This window comes from Lissotriton vulgaris, chromosome 12, assembly GCF_964263255.1.
Source record: "Lissotriton vulgaris chromosome 12, aLisVul1.2, whole genome shotgun sequence".
In the NCBI taxonomy this organism is placed as follows: domain Eukaryota; kingdom Metazoa; phylum Chordata; class Amphibia; order Caudata; family Salamandridae; genus Lissotriton; species Lissotriton vulgaris.
Window position 1 is genome coordinate 608850232 of NC_141700.1, and position 18983 is coordinate 608869214.

Here is an 18983-nt window from a genome sequence, read left to right on the forward strand (position 1 = left end):
CGCCTGGTCCCCGGAGAACGGAGGGGAAGTCCCCGTAGAGAAGAACGGAGTTCCACAGAAAGCACTGTACGATTTCACAATGTAGTGGTGTGGAGTCCCGGGCTACAGTTGCGACCAGTTCTGGGGCGGGTAAAAGCGCAATGTGCCCGCAGGTCTGCCTCCTTGGCCTTCAGTAGCTTCAGGTCTCTCGCCCGCGAATACTGCAGCTTCTACCCAAGCTTTGAAAGCTGCACTTTTTATTATAGCTCCCTTTTTTAGGTGCTTTCTGAAGCTAAGATTTTCATCTTGCAGTTACCTCGTAGCGCTATTTTTGTGTAATACAAGTGCGTGTGATAAAAGTAGCACCTCTGAAAGATCATGTTTATGTTTTTTGTACAAAACAAACTATTGTGGCCTCTGGCGGCCTCGTGACGTAGGGTGTTTACCTCAGCACCCAGTGATGGACCCCCGGGCGCACAGTAGCAATAAGCTGTCAGCGCCTTGACGGTGCCCGGGATGCTTCTTCACAAGTAATTTTTAAACTACATTGGCTCTTGGAATTATGCTCTGGGGCTCTGTGTATGTGGCTCTGTGTATGTGGCTCTGTGTATGTGGCTCTGTGTATGTGGCTCTGTGTATGTGGCTCTGTGTATGTGGCTCTGTGTATGTGGCTCTGTGTATGTGGCTCTGTGTGTGGCTCTGTGTGTGGCTATGTCTGTGTGTGTGGCTATGTGTCTGTGTGTGTGGCTGTGTGTGTGGCTCAGTGTGTGTGGCTCAGTGTGTGTGGCTCAGTGTGTGTGGCTGTGTGTGTGGCTGTGTGTGTGGCTGTGTGTGTGGCTGTGTGTGTGGCTCAGTGTGTGTGGCTCAGTGTGTGTGGCTCAGTGTGTGCGGCTCAGTGTGTGCGGCTCAGTGTGTGCGGCTCAGTGTGTGTGTGGCTGTGTGTGTGTGGCTCTGTCTGTGTGTGTGTGTGGCTGTGTGTGTGTGGCTCTCTGTGTGTGTGGCTGTGTGTGTGTCTGTGTGGCTCTGTCTGTGTGTGTCTGTGTGGCTCTGTGTCTGTGTGGCTCTGTGTGTGTGTCTGTGTGGCTCTGTGTGTGTGTGTGTCTGTGTGTGTGTGTCTGTGTGTGTGTGTGTGTGTGTGTGTGTGTGCGTGGCTCTGCGTGTGTGTGTGTGGGTGCAAATGCAATAGGTCTCGCATTTGCAAGAGATTATAAATGACAATGCCATTTATTTATCTGTTTTCAAAACCAACACACAAATAAAAATGTTGTCATTTACAATGCCAATAGCTCTAACTTTTGCAACGGCGAGACCGTTGCATTGTAAATGCGTGTTATACTTACCCTATTGGTCTGGATTCAGTCTCTGAGTGTGTGCATCAATCTTGATTGAATGAACACAATAAATGCCTAACACACCCTCTGGATAAGCCTAACTATTCTCCCGCACTACCACAAAGAGAGCTTTTGGTACTTACCTAATTTAGCCTCTTACCTCTTGAGAATCCCTGGACTCTGTGTACACTATACCGTATTTTAGTAAAGTATATATACAGAGCGAGCCAACTTCCCACACAGATGTGTCACTCCTGGTATGGGGCGGCCATCTGGGAGAGGTGGAGCTCAGGAAACCCTGGGCTCCGATGGAGTCAGGCTCCACATCAATTTTTGGAGCGTCAAGTGATCAGGCTAGCATTGAGAGCATTTCTTCACTTTGTCATGGGAAAGTTAGTGCAGGTGTTCGCGGACAACAACACTGCCATGTGGTACTGCAACAAGCAGGGTGGAGTGAGGTCTCATACCCTTTATCAAGAGCCCCGGAGACTCTGGACATGACTGAAACTGTAGGGCAGAACCCTGGTGGTTCAGCACCTCGCAGGTTCTCTGAACTCCAGGGCAGACAAATTCAGCTGTCGATGCCTCGCAGATCATGAATGGCGTCTCCAGTCAGAGGTGGTGCAAGGTCTCGTTCAGCAGTTGTGAGAGCCTTGGTTAGATCTGTTCGCCTCTGAAGAGAATGTGCAATGTCAGCAGTTTTGTTCCCTGGAATTTCCAATATGGCTATTGCTCTGCAGTGCTTTACGTCTCGAGTGGAGCTCAGGCCTCCAGTATGCCTTTCCACCCATACCAGTTCTGCCCAGAGTTCTCAAGAAGATTAAGAGCGACCGGGCCCAAGTCATTCTAGTGGCTCTGGACTGGCCATGGAGAATCTGGTATATAGAGCTTCTTCGAATGAGCATCAATCCTCCGATCAGGCACCCCCTTCGGGAGCTTCTTCTGTCCCAGAAGCAGGAGAGGGTCCTCCATCTGAACCCTTCCACTCTTTGCCTTCTTGCGTGGAGATTGATTGTGGACAGTTTATAGCTTTACCCTCTTCCTGAATAATCTAATGTTATTTTGGTAGCCAAGTGGCCTTCCAATAAGACGGTATATGTCTGCTGTTGGCAAAAACTTGTCAAATATTTACAGAAAGGTCAATTGACCCTCTTTCTGCTTCTCTATCTAATAATTTTCTAATTATTCTAACCCTTTCCCAGCACGGCTCTGCTTTGGGTATTCTCAAGAGTTCTATTTCTGTTCTGTCTGCTTTCTTGCAGCTGCCGAACCAACCCTCCTTGATCAAATCTCCTACTGCAAATAGGTTTCTAAAAGGTTTGTACATATTTTTCCACCAACGCCCTTTATCATGCCACAGTGAGATGTCAACTTGGTTCTCACCTATCTCGTGTGTGCCCTTTGAGCCGTTGCACAGTTGTCCCCTCCTGTTGCTTACAATCAAGACATCTTTTTTAGTGGTAATAACATCTGCCCAGTGGGTGAATGAATTGCAGGCTTTGTCATCCAAGCGTCCCTAGCTGATGACATTTTTGGATAAGGTGGTGCCTCCCCTCCATGCCTCATTCCTTCCAAAGGTGGTGACCCCATTGCATCTGGGTCATCCGACTTTTGTTGCTCCCCGTATCCCTTTTTAGGAAGAGGAGCGACTCCACTGCCTGGACCCAAAAAGAGTGTTGTTCTATCTTGACTGCACAGAAAAGTTCCAGGTGGACTACCAACTCTTTGTGGGTTACGTTGAAGCTAAAAAAGTTCGGGCAGTGCAGAAACCAGCCAATTTGCTTTGGGTCGTTATCTGCATTATAAACTGATATGCCCGTAAGCAGCTCCCTTAGGGCTTACGAGCTCATTCCACCAGGGGGAAGGCAGCAACCATGGCTTTGGCTCATGGTGTTCCATTTCTAAATATCTGCCAGGCAGCAATGTGGGCTTTTCTGCACAAGTTTGCCAAGCACTACTGCTTGGACAGTCAGTTCTGTAGGGGTTGGCATTTCGCCTGTTGGGTCCAGCAGGACTTTTTATTCTAGCAAATCTGTCCACCACCAGGATGATATGACTTGGGTATCTATTCAAAGGTAGGGTATCTGCAGCTAGACGTCTCTATCAGATTAACAAGTTACTTGCCTTTGGTAAAGCAGTATTTGGTAGAGACAAATATCGGGCTGCAGATTCCTTACAGACTCACCCATGACGACCTGCTCTGCGGACTCTTTTTATTGGGCTAGCTTATGGCAGCAAAAAAGTGAAAAGGAACTGACGTCCGTGCGCCTGGGCGGCGCCTGTATATGTGACTGCGACATCACAACCGACGCTGGCAACCTCACGTGGACCCACCCTTAGGCACAGAGGGGTACTGCTCATGCAGAACTTTGCAGATCCGGTCTGTTACTGGAGTGGAATGGAGGGAGTCTCTTGTGCTATGAATCAGAGTGAGGTACTGACAGCTAAATAAGAAACAAGCATTTTTACCAAGTTGCTTACTGCCTGAATGAAACATAAATGTGGACAACTGGTTAATATATAAAAATAAAAGGCTGATTTGTAGCCAATATTGGCTTTAATTGATTGAGCCAATTGAAACCTCATGATGACAAAGATTTTTTCTTTTTAGGGATATTGTAAGGGTGTTATTAGCTGAGCAGCGGAGTGCCTGCTTTTGTTAGACAAATATAAAAAGAAATTGTACTAAGTATAGTATGTGTTACTAAAATCTATATTTTGGAAGAATTTTTATCTTCAACTTAAATCTTATTGCGCATTTTGTGTCAGCTTATTCTATACTGTGTGTCATGGACGTTTAAAATAAAGACATAGCTATTCACTGTGTTTTATGTCACAGTCTGGAACCTAGTAGCACTAAAAATATACACATCTCTATTCCCGACTGCACCAGCCAGGATTCATTTCTGTGGCCATCTGGTTAACATGCTTACATCTGCATGTTTACGTTAAGCAGTAGAAGTTTAATGTCAAGGAAAGACCTGGCTTGGCCGCTCGGGCTGGGCTTTTCCCATAAAGCTTGGAAAACAAAGAAGAGAGTAAGGAGTTGCGTCTGTAGTCGTCGGACGGGGAATACTCCTGATTCCCTGGTCAAGGTTCAGAAGAACAAAATGGAGGAGTACTACCCGATGGGGGTAACTGAAGGCTTTTGTCTAAACTCAGGAAACATTGTTCCTTTGTTAGGAAACCCCTCACTCACCACCTAGTGGTGACTTGCTTCATCATCGGGGCCCACCCAAGTGGCCTAGCGTCACTTGGGTGTGCTTCAACACCTGCGATTGCAGTGGAGCTGGTAGTGAAGTGTGGGGTGCAAACAAAAAAGAGTGTAAGTGTTAAAATTGTCCTGGTTAATGCTTTTGTATAATGTTTAATAAAAAAGTAACTGGACAAAATTAAAAATATAGTTGAGATAGTAGTAGGGAAGTTACGACCTACTTATCTCTGTTTTATGTGTTGGTCGACATGTTTCTACCATAAGGGGAAAATCCCCGGTATTCCTCAGGACCAAAACAAGGAAGTGGGTGGTATGTGTCCCCTAAAAGACACACCCAGCCCTAATTCCTTGGTCATCCAGAAGAAAAATATACTTCTGGGTAAGCACGCCTATGATTAAGGGTGCTAAAAACAACGCTGGGGCTCTAGTCGAGCTGCATCAAGCAGGAGTAGGGCGCTAAACCGGTAACAACATATTAGTTGTGTTTGGCGAAATCAGGCGGATCACCTACTTCTCCGTGCTACCAAGCAGCGAGCACGGAGAAGTAGGTGATCCGCCTGATTTCTCCAAACACAACTAATATGTTGTTACCGGTTTAGCGCCCTACTCCTGCTTGATGCAGCTCGACTAGAGCCCCAGCGTTGTTTTTAGCACCCTTAATCATAGGCGTGCTTACCCAGAAGTATATTTTTCTTCTGGATGACCAAGGAATTAGGGCTGGGTGTGTCTTTTAGGGGACACATACCACCCACTTCCTTGTTTTGGTCCTGAGGAATACCGGGGATTTTCCCCTTATGGTAGAAACATGTCGACCAACACATAAAACAGAGATAAGTAGGTCGTAACTTCCCTACTACTATCTCAACTATATTTTTAATTTTGTCCAGTTACTTTTTTATTAAACATTATACAAAAGCATTAACCAGGACAATTTTAACACTTACACTCTTTTTTGTTTGCACCCCACACTTCACTACCAGCTCCACTGCAATCGCAGGTGTTGAAGCACACCCAAGTGACGCTAGGCCACTTGGGTGGGCCCCGATGATGAAGCAAGTCACCACTAGGTGGTGAGTGAGGGGTTTCCTAACAAAGGAACAATGTTTCCTGAGTTTAGACAAAAGCCTTCAGTTACCCCCATCGGGTAGTACTCCTCCATTTTGTTCTTCTTTTCCCATAAAGAACAGGGTCAAGACTGATTTGCATATAGCTGGGTCTGAACAGCGGTAGCGAAGTGAGCTAAAGAACGATGATGGATTCAACCTCGATCTGTGACTGGGGTTGTGTGTCTGAAAAGTTTCAGCCCTCCGCCCATCATCTAATTGTGTTTGCTTAGATATCTTCTTGCTCAATGTTTTTGTATTCTGTTTTCAAATTCTGTAGGAGACCCCACCTGTATTCAGCTGAGTCTCTTTGTGGTGGTGCTGTTGGTGAAAGCATGTATGTGATTTATGGTGCTAGCTTTGCTGGTGGTGTTCTATTGATGTACAAGTTGATAGCTTTCACCCCCTGATGTGGTCCGAGGTCCGAGTACCCCTCTTTGTTGCAGACCCTGGAATTGTATTTAATTTTAAAAAGCAATTGGAAACTGGAGTAGCATGCCGTGAATGTGGTATAATAAGGGAAGTGATGAGATTGCAACCCTTATAAATGTGTATGCTTTTTCTTCCGTTAGACATTATCGCTCAGTTAGAGTGGAGACCCCAACCTATACCGGCGGGGTTAATGAAGAGTTCTTAGAACGGAGTCGACAGCGGGAGCGGGAGCGGCGTGAGCATGGAGTATACGCTTCCTCTAAAGAAGAAAAGGAACGGAAAAAAGATCGGAATCGGGACCGAGACTCTGACCGGAGAAGAGACCGAGGTAAATCGCCCGTAGGAACAAAATTGATTTTTTTTAGTTAGTGACTCATTCCCAGTTTTGTACCAGTAGCCTCAAGTCGGTCTTTAAAAATGTTGGACAACCACAATATTGTGGTCCTATTTTTGGAAGCAGGACTATTAAATAAATATAATCGTTCAGATGAGTCTTTACACGTTCAAAATCACTGTTGCTAAATCTCTTTGTTAGATGCAGGTGACTCTGCATTACTATTACGCATTTGTTATTTACATGGTGCTGAACATAATGTTACATGGCACGCCCTTCTTATATCAATACTGTTACGGCAATACCGTCCTGCACAAGCCAGTTAACTTGTCCGTATCCCATTTAGTTCTTCCATAATCACATGGTCAGCACGTGTCAACATATTTCTGAATATGCCAAAGGCGGAGGGGGCTTGGTTCCTGTTCATTAACACAGGATGACCGTAAGAAAGCAGAGCTTATGCCCCTTCCATCTTTATCCACCTCTCGTTCTCCTCCCTTAATCACTCTTCCTCATTTTATTTTATTACCTTCGTATATGTTTTTAACAAATTAGCAGCAGGTATATATTTTCAGGTGACATACACAAGTGGACGTTTACAGCAGAGTACACGTATATGAGCAAGATCAGTTAATGGCAGATCAGTTCACTGTGGAGATAAATGCACATCTCTTATCCTTTGCATCTCACTCCTCTTCCCCCCCAGTCATACCTCACTGGTGTCTGAATCATGCAGGTCACTCGCATCCTGTTCAGGGTTTAAAAATACATCACACAGCTCCCTCCTTTTTCTAATGTCCTCATCCAGTTTATCACCTCTATTACCTAATTTCATATGGGCTTCTTCCACCAGCGTCCATTCACGCACTTCCCTGTACCACACGTCCACATCTGGGGTACACTGCCCCATCCATGTATGGCGACCCTGCGCTTCGCCAACACTAAAGGTAACTGCGACAGCTTGTATGCTATCTTGTGTCTCTTAGGTTTCCTGACATGTCCCAATAAACAGTGCAGTGGCGACCCCTCAACCCAAATGCCCGTGCCCCTCTGCATAATCCCCACCACCTGGGTCTGGAACTGGTTCACCCCGGGACAACCACATGCTAAATGTAGGAAATCTGCCCCAGTCTCACCACACTGTGGACAAACATCTGAATGGTCAGGGGCAATAAGGTGTAGCTTCACTGGTGTCATGTAGGTACGATGTAGAAAATTGTAATGTATCAGATTAAAACGTGCATTACAGGATACTGTGTGGGGAAGTGCACTTATGGCTGACCACATCTTGTCTCCCAGGGCCTCAGCCATGTCCGCGTCCCATGCCACCGTTGCCCCAGGAGTGGGGCCTATTGAGTCTGACCTCATTGCATTATTTAGGAGAGCGATCAGTCTGGATAGCGGGATATGTTGGCCAGGTCACTTTAACTATTTCAGTCCGTCCAGTGTAGTGTATATAGTGGCCCTGACCCAAGTCAAAGTCCCCACATGCCTGCTCGTATGCGATGAATGTTTCACCCGGGAAGGTAAGACTTCCCGTTCAAATTCCTCCCTGTATACCTATAGCAGGGTCTGTGCTACTGTGGCGAGTAGGCTTGAGGATTTGGATAGGAAACCATCATCCCCCCACTCCTGATGCAATTGCTGATGGACCCACTTCAGTCCCATACAGGCACCCTGCAGTACTGCCTTCTCTTCCCATTCCGTGGCTGTACATGACCTCCTCTCCCAATTAAATGTCATATAATCAGTCCGTGCCTGGGACAAGGTCGCTTTCCCTACTGGGTTCTCTAGAATGTTCGCAGATATTCTGCACGTTCTAGACCCCTGCACAGGGGCATTCCAGTTCGCCACACAGCTGACCGGCGCGTGGTCGGACAAGAATTGGGCCAAATACATACTTCAACCTCTGGGAAGATGGACATCCCTGCCACTAATATCCTATCCAGTCAGCTATGAGTGTTGTGTGTAGGCGAGCAGCATTTGATTTGCTTTTGGGTCGGGTGCCACTCACACCATGTGTCCCATATGCCCATGTCCTGCAGCACCTCCGGGATTTATTTTGTCATCTGTGGGTCAGTTCCCTGTCTGAGAGGGTGTCTGTCCAGGCCAGTGTCCAAGACGCAGTTAAAGTTCCCCATCCACAGGAGAGGCACGTCAAGTTCTTGGGCTGCCTGGTCTTGTATGGACTTGTAAAACGCAGAATCATATGCATTGGGGGCGTACGTGTTTAGTATGGTGACGTCGCAACAGTATAGGGCTCCTCTAGGCAGCATATAGCGGCCTTTCACATTCTCCTCCATATATGTCCGGGTGAACGGCATCCTGGGAGTTATCCATATCAACAAGCTCCTGCCGTATGTTGAATAGGAGTGGTGGAATATCTGACCCCCCTCGCCCCCCGCCCCCCTCCCCAATTTTTTTTCCAATCTAGCGGCACCTGTGTCATCTTGGTGTGTTTCCTGTAGGCAGGCTACAGATGCATGATGCAGTTTAAGGAATGAGAGCACTCTGTAGTGTTTCGTGCATGTGCCTAAGCCTCAAACACTCCAGCTTAGAAACCTAACCTCCATCGCCATGCCAATGTGTTATGTAGTTCAAATTTCGCTCCTACGTCTGCTCACCATCTACCGTCGACAAATGCTGCATGCCTTCATAAGTAACAAACAAATAATTCTGTAACAAAATCCCCCCTCCCATAAACAAATAACGTGCAACTGTGCAATTGTCAGTCTTCTAGGACCTCTGACAACACATCATTCAACTGTCAATACAAAAATTGTTGTGGTATTCTTTTGTCATAGAAGTAAATCATTTCTGAAATTCAGTATTCATTCTTGTAGCCAATACTTGTTTCGTCAATGATACATGTACTAATTTGACTTCATCAGGGCTACGAAAGAATAGATCATGCGTTGGAGTTACATATAGTACAACTAAATAGAAGTGTTCAGACACTTTTATACATGAAAAGCCAATTCGTGCAAGCTCTACATTGCTTTAACCAAGAGCCAGACCTATGTGGGTTAGAAGTTCAAACCTTGATCCCTAACTTAAGTTACCACGAATGTGCTTAGATATCTTCATATTCATCAAAGATTCTTAGAAAACAAAGCATAATACCTTCATGCATTAGTATTTGTTATTTAGTAGTTAGTGCCATGTCCTCTTATAGTTTGATTTAATCCCAAATTCAAAACTCATCTATCCCGGTAATCGACATGCTATGGGGCGCGGCCACCCCAGGTGCCACCTTATCGTCGTAATAACTATCGGTGTGCCTAGATGTTTGCATACCAGCTCACCTATTCACATAATCTCGCACAGTAATTGTGATGATGTTATCATTTTTATCCAGTAACCTAGGTTGTGACACAACCGCCATGTTTGGTATTCGGACGAAAACATGCAGATTGAGGACCACGTTCACAATTGATATGACCTGTGAGCTACCCAATGAGGAGGATTATTTTGCTTACATAATATCCATCAGTCATGACTGACTACAGTTTTTGTGCTTACTAACAGATAATTGAGGACTCTGTTACTGAATAAGAATGATAATGCTCAGTGTCCACACCCATACGCCACAGGATGCCAAACAGAGGAGCTGCTGCCTCCCACATGCCATGTCGACAAGCACAGGCTCTGACAGAGAGCTTGACGGACAAGGTCCCCCACAACTACAGGCAACGCCAAGCTTTATCTCTGCCAGATACCTGGCATCCTTCTACAGCCATCGCTCCACCTCCGGCCCGGTCCGTCGACTCCAGATGCCCCGGGCTGCTGCCCCGTCCCCAGCACACCTCCTTGGCGTCTTCGGCGTGGACTCCAGCCAGGCCTCAACTGCTCCGCCTGGGGCAGCAGGAACACTGCCCTCGGACCCCAGCCAACCTCAGCCGCCCAGGGGAGAGAGAGAAAAAGTACTGCAGACAGGGGCATCAGCCAGCCCCCCACCACCAACATGGCCAGGGCTCCTCTCCTCAAGAGCTATACCTGCGGCCCAGCTCGTGCCCTGGGGGCGCCCTCAGTGAATTCCGCAGACACAGCCGTCTCGTCTTCGTCCTACCGGGGGCCACAGTTGCCTTCTTGCTGGAGCGGGAACCAGACCCCGCTAAGCACTCCCTCAGTGCAAGCAGCAGGGATGCTGACCACAACTAGCCTTGGCCTCTGTTCCCGCAGTATTGTAGGGAGCATTTAAATTGGTAGATTCATGTGGGCTTCCTTTTGCACCCTACACACTTCCACCTTAAATTATCCCTTCTATCACTCTTTCACTCATTCTTCATAATATAAGGAGTGGCGTAGGGTTAGATAATGTACAATGTGTGCAGCACCGCAGTGTAGCCATCCTTTGACAGCCTTCCATCAGAGCTCGCCTTTGCCCTCAGTCCCCTTCACTTTACCCTTCATCCTCCCTCTCAGACCCTTGTCTTTTCAATTAAGAATGTAATGCAGTCGACATGAGCTGTGCCTGTTGTCCTGAGTGATCTGGTAAGATGGCAGATGCAATAGACCTGGTGGGTTAGTGTCTGTGTAGTTAAGAAATGCTAACTCTTTAGAGGCAAACTGGAAAGCACAAGTTAAAAAAAAAAAAGACATTTGGTAATATGTTTTTGTTGTTCCTTCTCATTTGTGAAATCATGGCTATCCAGAAGAGCGAGACAGGAGTAGGCATAGTGGAAGCAGTAGATACGACCGAGATGGCAATTCCGAGAGGAGCAGTGAACGGAGTAGCGAGAGGAGCAGCGAGCGAAGTAGTGAGCGAAGTAGCGAACGAGCCAGCGAGCGGAGCAGCCGAAGGAGTGAGCCAGAAAGCCCTCGGCACAGACCCAAAGGTGAGTCTAATCTCTTCTTGCGTATTCCTGATGTATGACATATTAAAAAAAGGAGGCCACCACCTTTTCAGGACGCAGACAGTAAAAGTGGTCCAAAATACTGCACAGAGTGATAGTGAGCCACAGCCAGAAGCAGCTGCCTCAAACTAGTGTCCGACGGAGGGCCACCTTGGAGATGAATGGTAAAATTACTCCAGATACTTGACTATCTTTCCCATAAGGGCAATGTTGGATGTAGGTTGCTTAGATATGGCACGCTAAGAGTTGACAGTTAAGATACGGAGTACAATTCCAAAGAATGTGCTGCATGCCAAGTCCTGTTTATTTGTTTCTCTTTTTTAAAACAAAGTACAGTGTATTTTAAACTTTGTGTGGCAGATTTTGCCTATGTACCAACTCTGACATTTATGGCAGTACACTGCTCTCGTGTGTGCACTTTTGCCCAGCCATTGCTAATCACTATACATTTTTTTATTAATAAATACTTTTGTGAACGAGGATTATTTCGCATGTGTCTGTATTCTGTCAAATTGCCTTGAAAAGAAAAACATTTTGGACACCTTTTTATTCTGCACACTTTAAGTATTTAAACAATTGTACCAGCGTCTTACGGAGGTCCACTTAATAAAGAGATTTTGATGCAATAAAACATTGTTTTTCTTGAAAATTCCCTGTGCATGGAAATTCCAGTGGAATTATTTGGCATTTTGCAAAGATTTCCATTGAGGAAAAAAACGTATTTTCCTATAAAAATATCCAGAAGCACCTTCTCTAGATTGTTACTTTATCGGCATATTCCATAGGTGGCATGCCTGTAAGTATACTTCTTGTGACTGGGAAGCCTACTTTACAACTGTATCCAACAACATACATGCATTTGATACTATCCAATATTGGGGTAGCTTTCATAGATTCACATGCCTGAATCTTTCCCCATCGTTGAGATGGAGTACCACAGTAAAATATTCAAGCAGTGCCTTAAATACTTCATAGACTATAATGGCCCAAGGCGTTCTAAACATTAGCCTATCTATGTCTTTTTTTTTTTTAATAGGACCAAATATTGTCATCCAGCCAATCACAGTGGCGGATGGTGACATTTAAAAGTGGTAGGGCGTAAACAACAATTGTCGTACTGCACTGCGGAAAGTGAGCGTAGTCAGCAGTGCACACACATCTCTACAGTGAGTTGAAAGACTACATACACAGCACAGAGGCAGCCAGCCAAGCACTGACCGAATGAACAAAGTCAGCTAAACGGAAACACAACTATTGCATCAAAGTGAAGAGAAAACTCTAAAAGATGTACTAAATAGTGAAGAAATTATGTTAAACAAGCACTGGCATTGCCAATAGGTCTCTCAGTAGGAAAGTTGGAGCTATTGGTTTTGTAAATGACATTTTATATTTATGTTTTGTGATTTACAATGCCAATACTTTTAACTTTAGCAAATGTGACACTTTTAGCATTTGTAATGCCACATGTTTTGTATTGACGTGACTTAGATGTATTGATATTACAAATAACAATGGCTTTTAATTTTTTTAAATAATTAATACTTAAATAAAAGTGATTGTAATTTATAATGGCAATGGTCCGAAGTAGATAAAATAGTGGCAAAATAGAACAAGTAATGTTACAAAAGGTGAAAAACAAAGGAAGCCTTTTTAACATATAAATTTTGTTTTAAAGAGCAGCGAATTGGTAGGATGATGTTGTTTGTGTGGCTTACATCTGTTTAGGCTTATGCTGGGACACACAAGTTTGCAATGCTGCTAGTGTTTTAAAGCATTGTAAAATACTCCGGTGAGGAAAGCCTTTGGGTGTGGCTGTGTATGTGATAGAAGCTGTGTAAGCGTAGTGTGCGACATACAAGGGGGAGTGAGCCTGTAGCAATTTGGTTATTAGCACAGAAAAAGCATTGTGAAAAAGTGTAATCTATTCTGCAAAGCTTGTTTGTAGTATAACCGAAAAGCACTTGCTGGCGCCAGTGAGAATTGGCTTGGTAGTTTGGTCTGCCCTGTTCCCACGATGCACTGGGCCAGGGACAGACTCATTTGCATGTAGCCAGGTTCTGAGCTGGGATGGTGCAGTGAGCTAAAAAACGGTGATGGATCAAGCCCTGATCTTTTGACTGGGTACGAGTGTTCTGTTTAATTCAGATACTCTGTCCATCACCACCCCCTTTTCTGAATCGTTTTGTCCACCATGAGCGTGGAAGGGTATACTCAGATGTGAGTCCCTTGCTCACTGCACCATCAGGATTCAAGCAAGCCGGGCCGAAGACGGCTGTAATGCCAGAAACCGGTCCCCGGAAGATTGTTTCCTTTCCAGTAAAAGAATTGGCTTGGTAGTTTGGTCTGCCCTGTTCCCATGATGCACTGGGCCAGGTACAGACTAATTTGCATGTAGCCAGGTTCTGAGCTGGGATGGTGCAGTGAGCTAAAAAACGGTGATGGATCAAGCCCTGATCTTTTGACTGGGTACGAGTGTTCTGTTTAATTCAGATACTCTGTCCATCACCACCCCCATTTCTGAAGCACCAGTGAGGCGGCATTTCATTGTACTTAGCAACAAAGCCTCTTTAAGATGCACATCATCTTTTAAACACCCAAGAAGAAAAGCACTTGCTGGCGCCAGCGAGGCGCCACTTCATTGTACCTACCAACAAAGCCTGTTTAACATGCACAGCGGTTTTTAACACCTATGAAGTTATTGAAGTTAGCGAGTAAGTATATGTGTATGCCCTGAAGCTTTTTTAGCGTGAGCTGCCACACACGACACGGGGACATAAAGCTCTCATCGCAATAGACGTTGCGCGCGTGTCCCTGATACTTTGCAATACAGCTAGCTTCCTACTTTTTTAAGCACCCATCGACTTGATAAATAACTTTATTTGCAAGGCTTGTTTTCGATATAAGTGAAAGGCAATTGCTGACGCTGTATGCGCTGTATAAAAGGAGGCAAATTACCAAACATTGTTTGCAAGGCTTGTTTTTATATAACTGAAAAGCAGTTGCTTTCACAGTTTAACCTGTAGGCTTTGTTTCAAAGGAGGCAAAGTTACTACGTTTGTTCAAAAGGCTTTTTAGGTTTCGCCTATTATCATTCGCTTGCGAATGTAATTTGCAATGCAATAGGTCTCGCATTTGCAAGAGTTTGAGCTATTGGCATTGTAAATGACAATGCCTTTTATTTATCGGTTTTGATAATTAACACATAAATAAAAGGCATTGTCACTTACTATGCCAATAGCTCAAACTCTTGCAAATGCGTTACTGCAAATCCTCACAAAACAAGTGTTGCTGTACTTTAACCCGTTAAGCGCGCCGAAAATTCCGCCCCAGTGCGGACGTTCGATTGCGCTAACGGGAATGGAACGTTCAGCGGACGTGCGCACCACTAGCGAGGTAGTGCACGCGACGACCGCTGAACGTTCCCCGCACTTAAGGGGTTAAATAAATGTATTTGTTTTTATTGTTTTGTAATTCAATAGTGAAGCACTTGTTAGCTTTGTTCATGTTGAACTCTCTCTTAAAGCCACTGATTCTCGTAAGTACAGACCTTGAATTCTGTAAGTTGGTCTCATATAAACTTGCAGGAGCGCAGTTTGTCGTGGTTCTTATTATGCTGCACGTTGGTCTGCACTAGAGCTTGCAAACCTTGCACTGGGTATTCTAGGCGTGTGATTGCAAACTGAGCAAGATTTACAACACACAAACAAATATGATGTCATCCACACCTACATTACTGATGCAACTACTGTGCAAACAAACACAATGAAGGCTGCGGTCTGTGATGGGATCTTCGAGACAGGGTGTGATGGTACCCAACCCACACAGCCTGCGAGGCCACATTTAGCGCTATACAAATCTGTTACCATAGGCTGTAATTTTAGCAGGAGTTACTACATGCCGCCTGTGTGAGTTTGTCATCCCCATTATAGGAATAAATAACAGGAAAAATAAGCCGCTCAGTTATGATGTCTAGTAAATTTAGCTTTAAATGAAGTCCTGTACATAATATATATAATATTCTCAATAATATCATTTACATCATACACTGCGCAGGTGCTCGAATAATATTGATTATCAAACTCAACTATATGCATTTTATCAACCTCAGAGGGATGAAAGCTTAAGCCAGCTCTGCAGTGGTCCAACGGTTTCATGCGGATATTTAGAGCACGAATTGCAGCCCACGGAACCATCGACTTTCGGGTGATATCAATGGTAGGGTGCAATACAGTATGTAAATGAGCATTGGCAAAGCCAATATATTGCGCTCTATTTTTCGATTAGATGTGTCAATCAATGTGTTTGCCGATGCTCTGCAGCATCGGTAAAAAGCAAAACGCTTGCTGATGTTGTATAGCAAGGAGAAAAGTGAAATAGAATATACGCAGCTCTCGTTATTATTCACAGCTGTGCCATTCCCTGTGAGGATGGTCCTAGAAAGTCCTTTCTGTACAAGACCTAATAAAAGCAGGGAGGGCTGGGGCAAGCACTGGACTAGCTTGGAACAGGGACGAGAAGCAGGGTGAAGGGAAGCACGGTGTTTAGGGAGGGAAGCAGCGTGAATCACCAGGGTGAAGAGAAGCATGATGTTTAGAGAGGTGAAGCAGCAGCCTTCCCTCCACCCGCCCCTCCTCCCCATGTACTCCTGATGGTCGGCGCTGAATCCACACTTTCCGTCGGACCTGCCCATTTTAGCCCGCTAAGGGGGGAGGGATCAGTTTGTTTTCCCAAGCCTCCCGCGCTTTCAGGAAACCGAAGGTGCGGCTGAAACAGGGCTGCACGAGTGGGCCTCCGATAACAAATGTAAACGTCGTTGCCTAATCGGTTAGCACTGTAGCCCCCTTAAATCCACTTCAAGGGGAGTAGGCGGCAGAAAAAAATGTTAATGACCCTTAACTTTGACGTGGGTATGGGGGCACAGAAGCCAAACGAGGTGACTGAGATTAAAGCGACAATGCAAAATGTTTTTTGACAAATTGAGAGAGGGTGCAAAGAAGGGAAAAGCGTGCAAAGGGAAGGCATACGTGAAATACAGGGAAAAAATGATGTCTAAGGAAAGAGGACCTAATAAGAGGGACCATTTAAGGTACAGTGAAAAGAACAGGAAAAATAACGAAAGAAGGGAAAGAGAAGGAAATGTTCATATATCAGTGCGGCTCCGTAGAAAGTCAGCATAGCTCACTCGCGTAGTTTAAAGTTCAAACTGAGGGGTGGAGTCGCTCTTGCGGGGCACTTAAACGGGGCGCAATGAAGTAAAGATTGCATATATCACTTTCTCTTTCTAGATCCCTTCTAGTTGATGAAACTCTGGTTTGGGGGAGGGGGTGGATGCGTGGCAAGAGCTACTGAAAGGTTGAAAGCGCTTTGTCTCTTCCAAGCGCTATGAAGAATCCTAGAACACGAATATTTGAGGTTTAGTTTTGGGTCCGATTCCCATCACTGCCAGGGCAATGTGTGTTTTCTGTACATATTGCTCGCTACCTACCTCGTTCACATTCGCCTAAAGCGAATACTAAACCCATCTGCCGGATAAGTGTTGAAGTGCACGAAAACCATTACAAAGAGTCCATCTCCAACAAAATGCATTAAAGGGGTACGCTCCCCCCCCTCGTTTGTTTTCAGTGGTTTGGGTCTGAAAAACGAGTTTACAAATTATAGCGTGCACCAAAAGCAATACATAGCTCTTAAAGGACCTGTGTTTATTTTCTTGAGGAGCTGCAATGTTTCCACGAACAAGCTTCATCAAAACAAGTCTGAACAGACCTTGACGGCAGCACTTTGGGAGAGGCCTGTCTGGCTCGGCTAATCAGTGCTCCCAGTAAGAAGGGGGGGCGAGCGCACAGAATAGAGTGTGAATGTAATGGGGGAGGCTGGAGAGTCTAAGGAATCACTGAGGGATAGTGACAGTGGAGAGAGAAGAGGGACACTGTGAGAGCAGCGGAGAGAGAAAGGGACAACAAAATTTGTGAGAGGAGAAGGGAAAGGAAAAAGAGAGGAGAGAGAAAACAGGCAAAGGTAGCAAGAAATGGAGCAAAGAGGTAAAATGCTAGTGGAGAACATCACGAAAAAAGAAGGGACAGAGAGGAGGAAAGGTGGGAGGGAACACGGCCTGGGGGAAGCTGGCTGGGGAGGGGGAGGAGAAATCCAATTAAGGCTGTGTGCGGGGAGAGAGAGAGGGGAGGTGCTGGAGCTGGAGGAACAGATGGCCATGAAAGTTTATGGCCCAAAAGCGCGTGCCTGTGGCCACGTGAACTCGAAGAAAACCGCACGAAAAAACCTGTGGTTTCACGAGTATTTTGAGCACTTGAATTCTCGCTCCGCTCAATGCGCATGCGCATTGATAGGTCGCGAGACCTAAAAACAACCCCCTTGTTGTTGTTAATTGTGGATATTGCGCCAAAACACTGCAGTGGCACGTGAAAATGCAGGCTGTGATGGATACATTTCCAATAAAAGGAGTGAAAAACAACAGCCTTTTAGAATATTCCTTTATTTAATGAGGTGCGCTCGTTGTCACCTCATTCCGCAAAGGGACCCTTAAGCGTTGTGGCCCTTTCACTAATCCTCTCACAGTTGCTCTCACTAACAGTCCTGACTCCTTAGTATGCTGCACATAATGGCAACTCCACTGCAAAGTCTTTCCTCATTATAATTGTTTATAACTGTGAAAGTCTTTTTTTTTTCATTAGGATGTGGACGTCATGCAGAGGGTACAAAAAACGCTATTATGGCTCCTAACTAGCATCCCTGGCAGCGTGCCTTTAGTAAAAGTGGGTGGCGAACTGCGAGCACCTTGCTCTGGAACAGGTGGCGCACTATTTACACAGACATGTCTTTTTAAGAAACTGAAGAGTTTTTTTTCCTGCTTTTCCGAGGTTGGGTCCAAAGACTGCCTGAAACTGACGTCTGGATGACGTAGGAATCAGGCGGCAGGGCTCCCGATCTTCCATGCGGCCACTTTTGCTTTAATAAGCGTCTCCCTATCTCTCTGACCATCTTAATTCAATAAAAACGCGGGTGATTGACGCGCTAAAATGTTTAGTTTAGTGCGTGCTGATATAAACCAATTTCTGGTGTGAGGAGCGCGGTGAAAGGCAAACAAACCATATTTTCTCGACCCAAGACATGCGCTAATAAAACAGTGCCCTAATTTCCCTCCTTCTATTTGTTGACGTTCCAATAATGCGAGATGGGCAGTGGAAATTGCACCGTTTGCGGCACCTTCTGGAAAATAAAGTTCTGATTTGAACCCGATCGACTCTCTATTTCCCTACAGATTGCAAGATCTGTGGGGCCTATTGCGTGGTCCCCACCTCTACACTGAAACTGTTTTTCTTCAATGGAGGTAGGGCATGGCTTAAACCTAATGCTTCTGTTCTGTCTGCGAGAATAAAGGCACACACAAACTGACCAGTTCTTCAGACACCCTGTTCATAAAGGTATCCGATTTATAAATTGAGGCCTACTAGTAGTGGCTTGCCGCTTACGCTGGCAATCGCTGTGCTGCCAGTTCAGAGTTCACACAGTGCGCGACGCGCGTAAAATAATTTAAAACGTTTTTGAATTGAAAGTCATTTAGTCGATAACTTTGGCTTTGCGCTTCTTTGCAAATTGCACTGCAGTTACAGTTTTAGTCAACTTTATTCTCCCCCAGACCTCCTGATATGACATGCGGCACGCTGGCACCCCAGTAAGTTTGATGCATTGCCACCCACCACCACACACGCACACCGG

At 45.5% G+C, this 18983-nt stretch overlaps 1 protein-coding gene across 2 annotated transcripts in view; it reads left to right on the top strand.

Annotated features, from left to right (window-relative positions):
* DHX38 (DEAH-box helicase 38) overlaps positions 1-18983 on the top strand; it is a 1070683-nt gene that overhangs the window by 145337 nt on the left and 906363 nt on the right. For both annotated transcript variants that reach the window (XM_086945550.1, XM_086945552.1), the window contains exons 3-4: positions 6200-6387; positions 11049-11231. In XM_086945550.1, coding sequence (XP_086801676.1) covers positions 6200-6387; positions 11049-11231 — 371 coding nt within the window. The remainder of the gene's footprint in view (positions 1-6199; positions 6388-11048; positions 11232-18983) is intronic.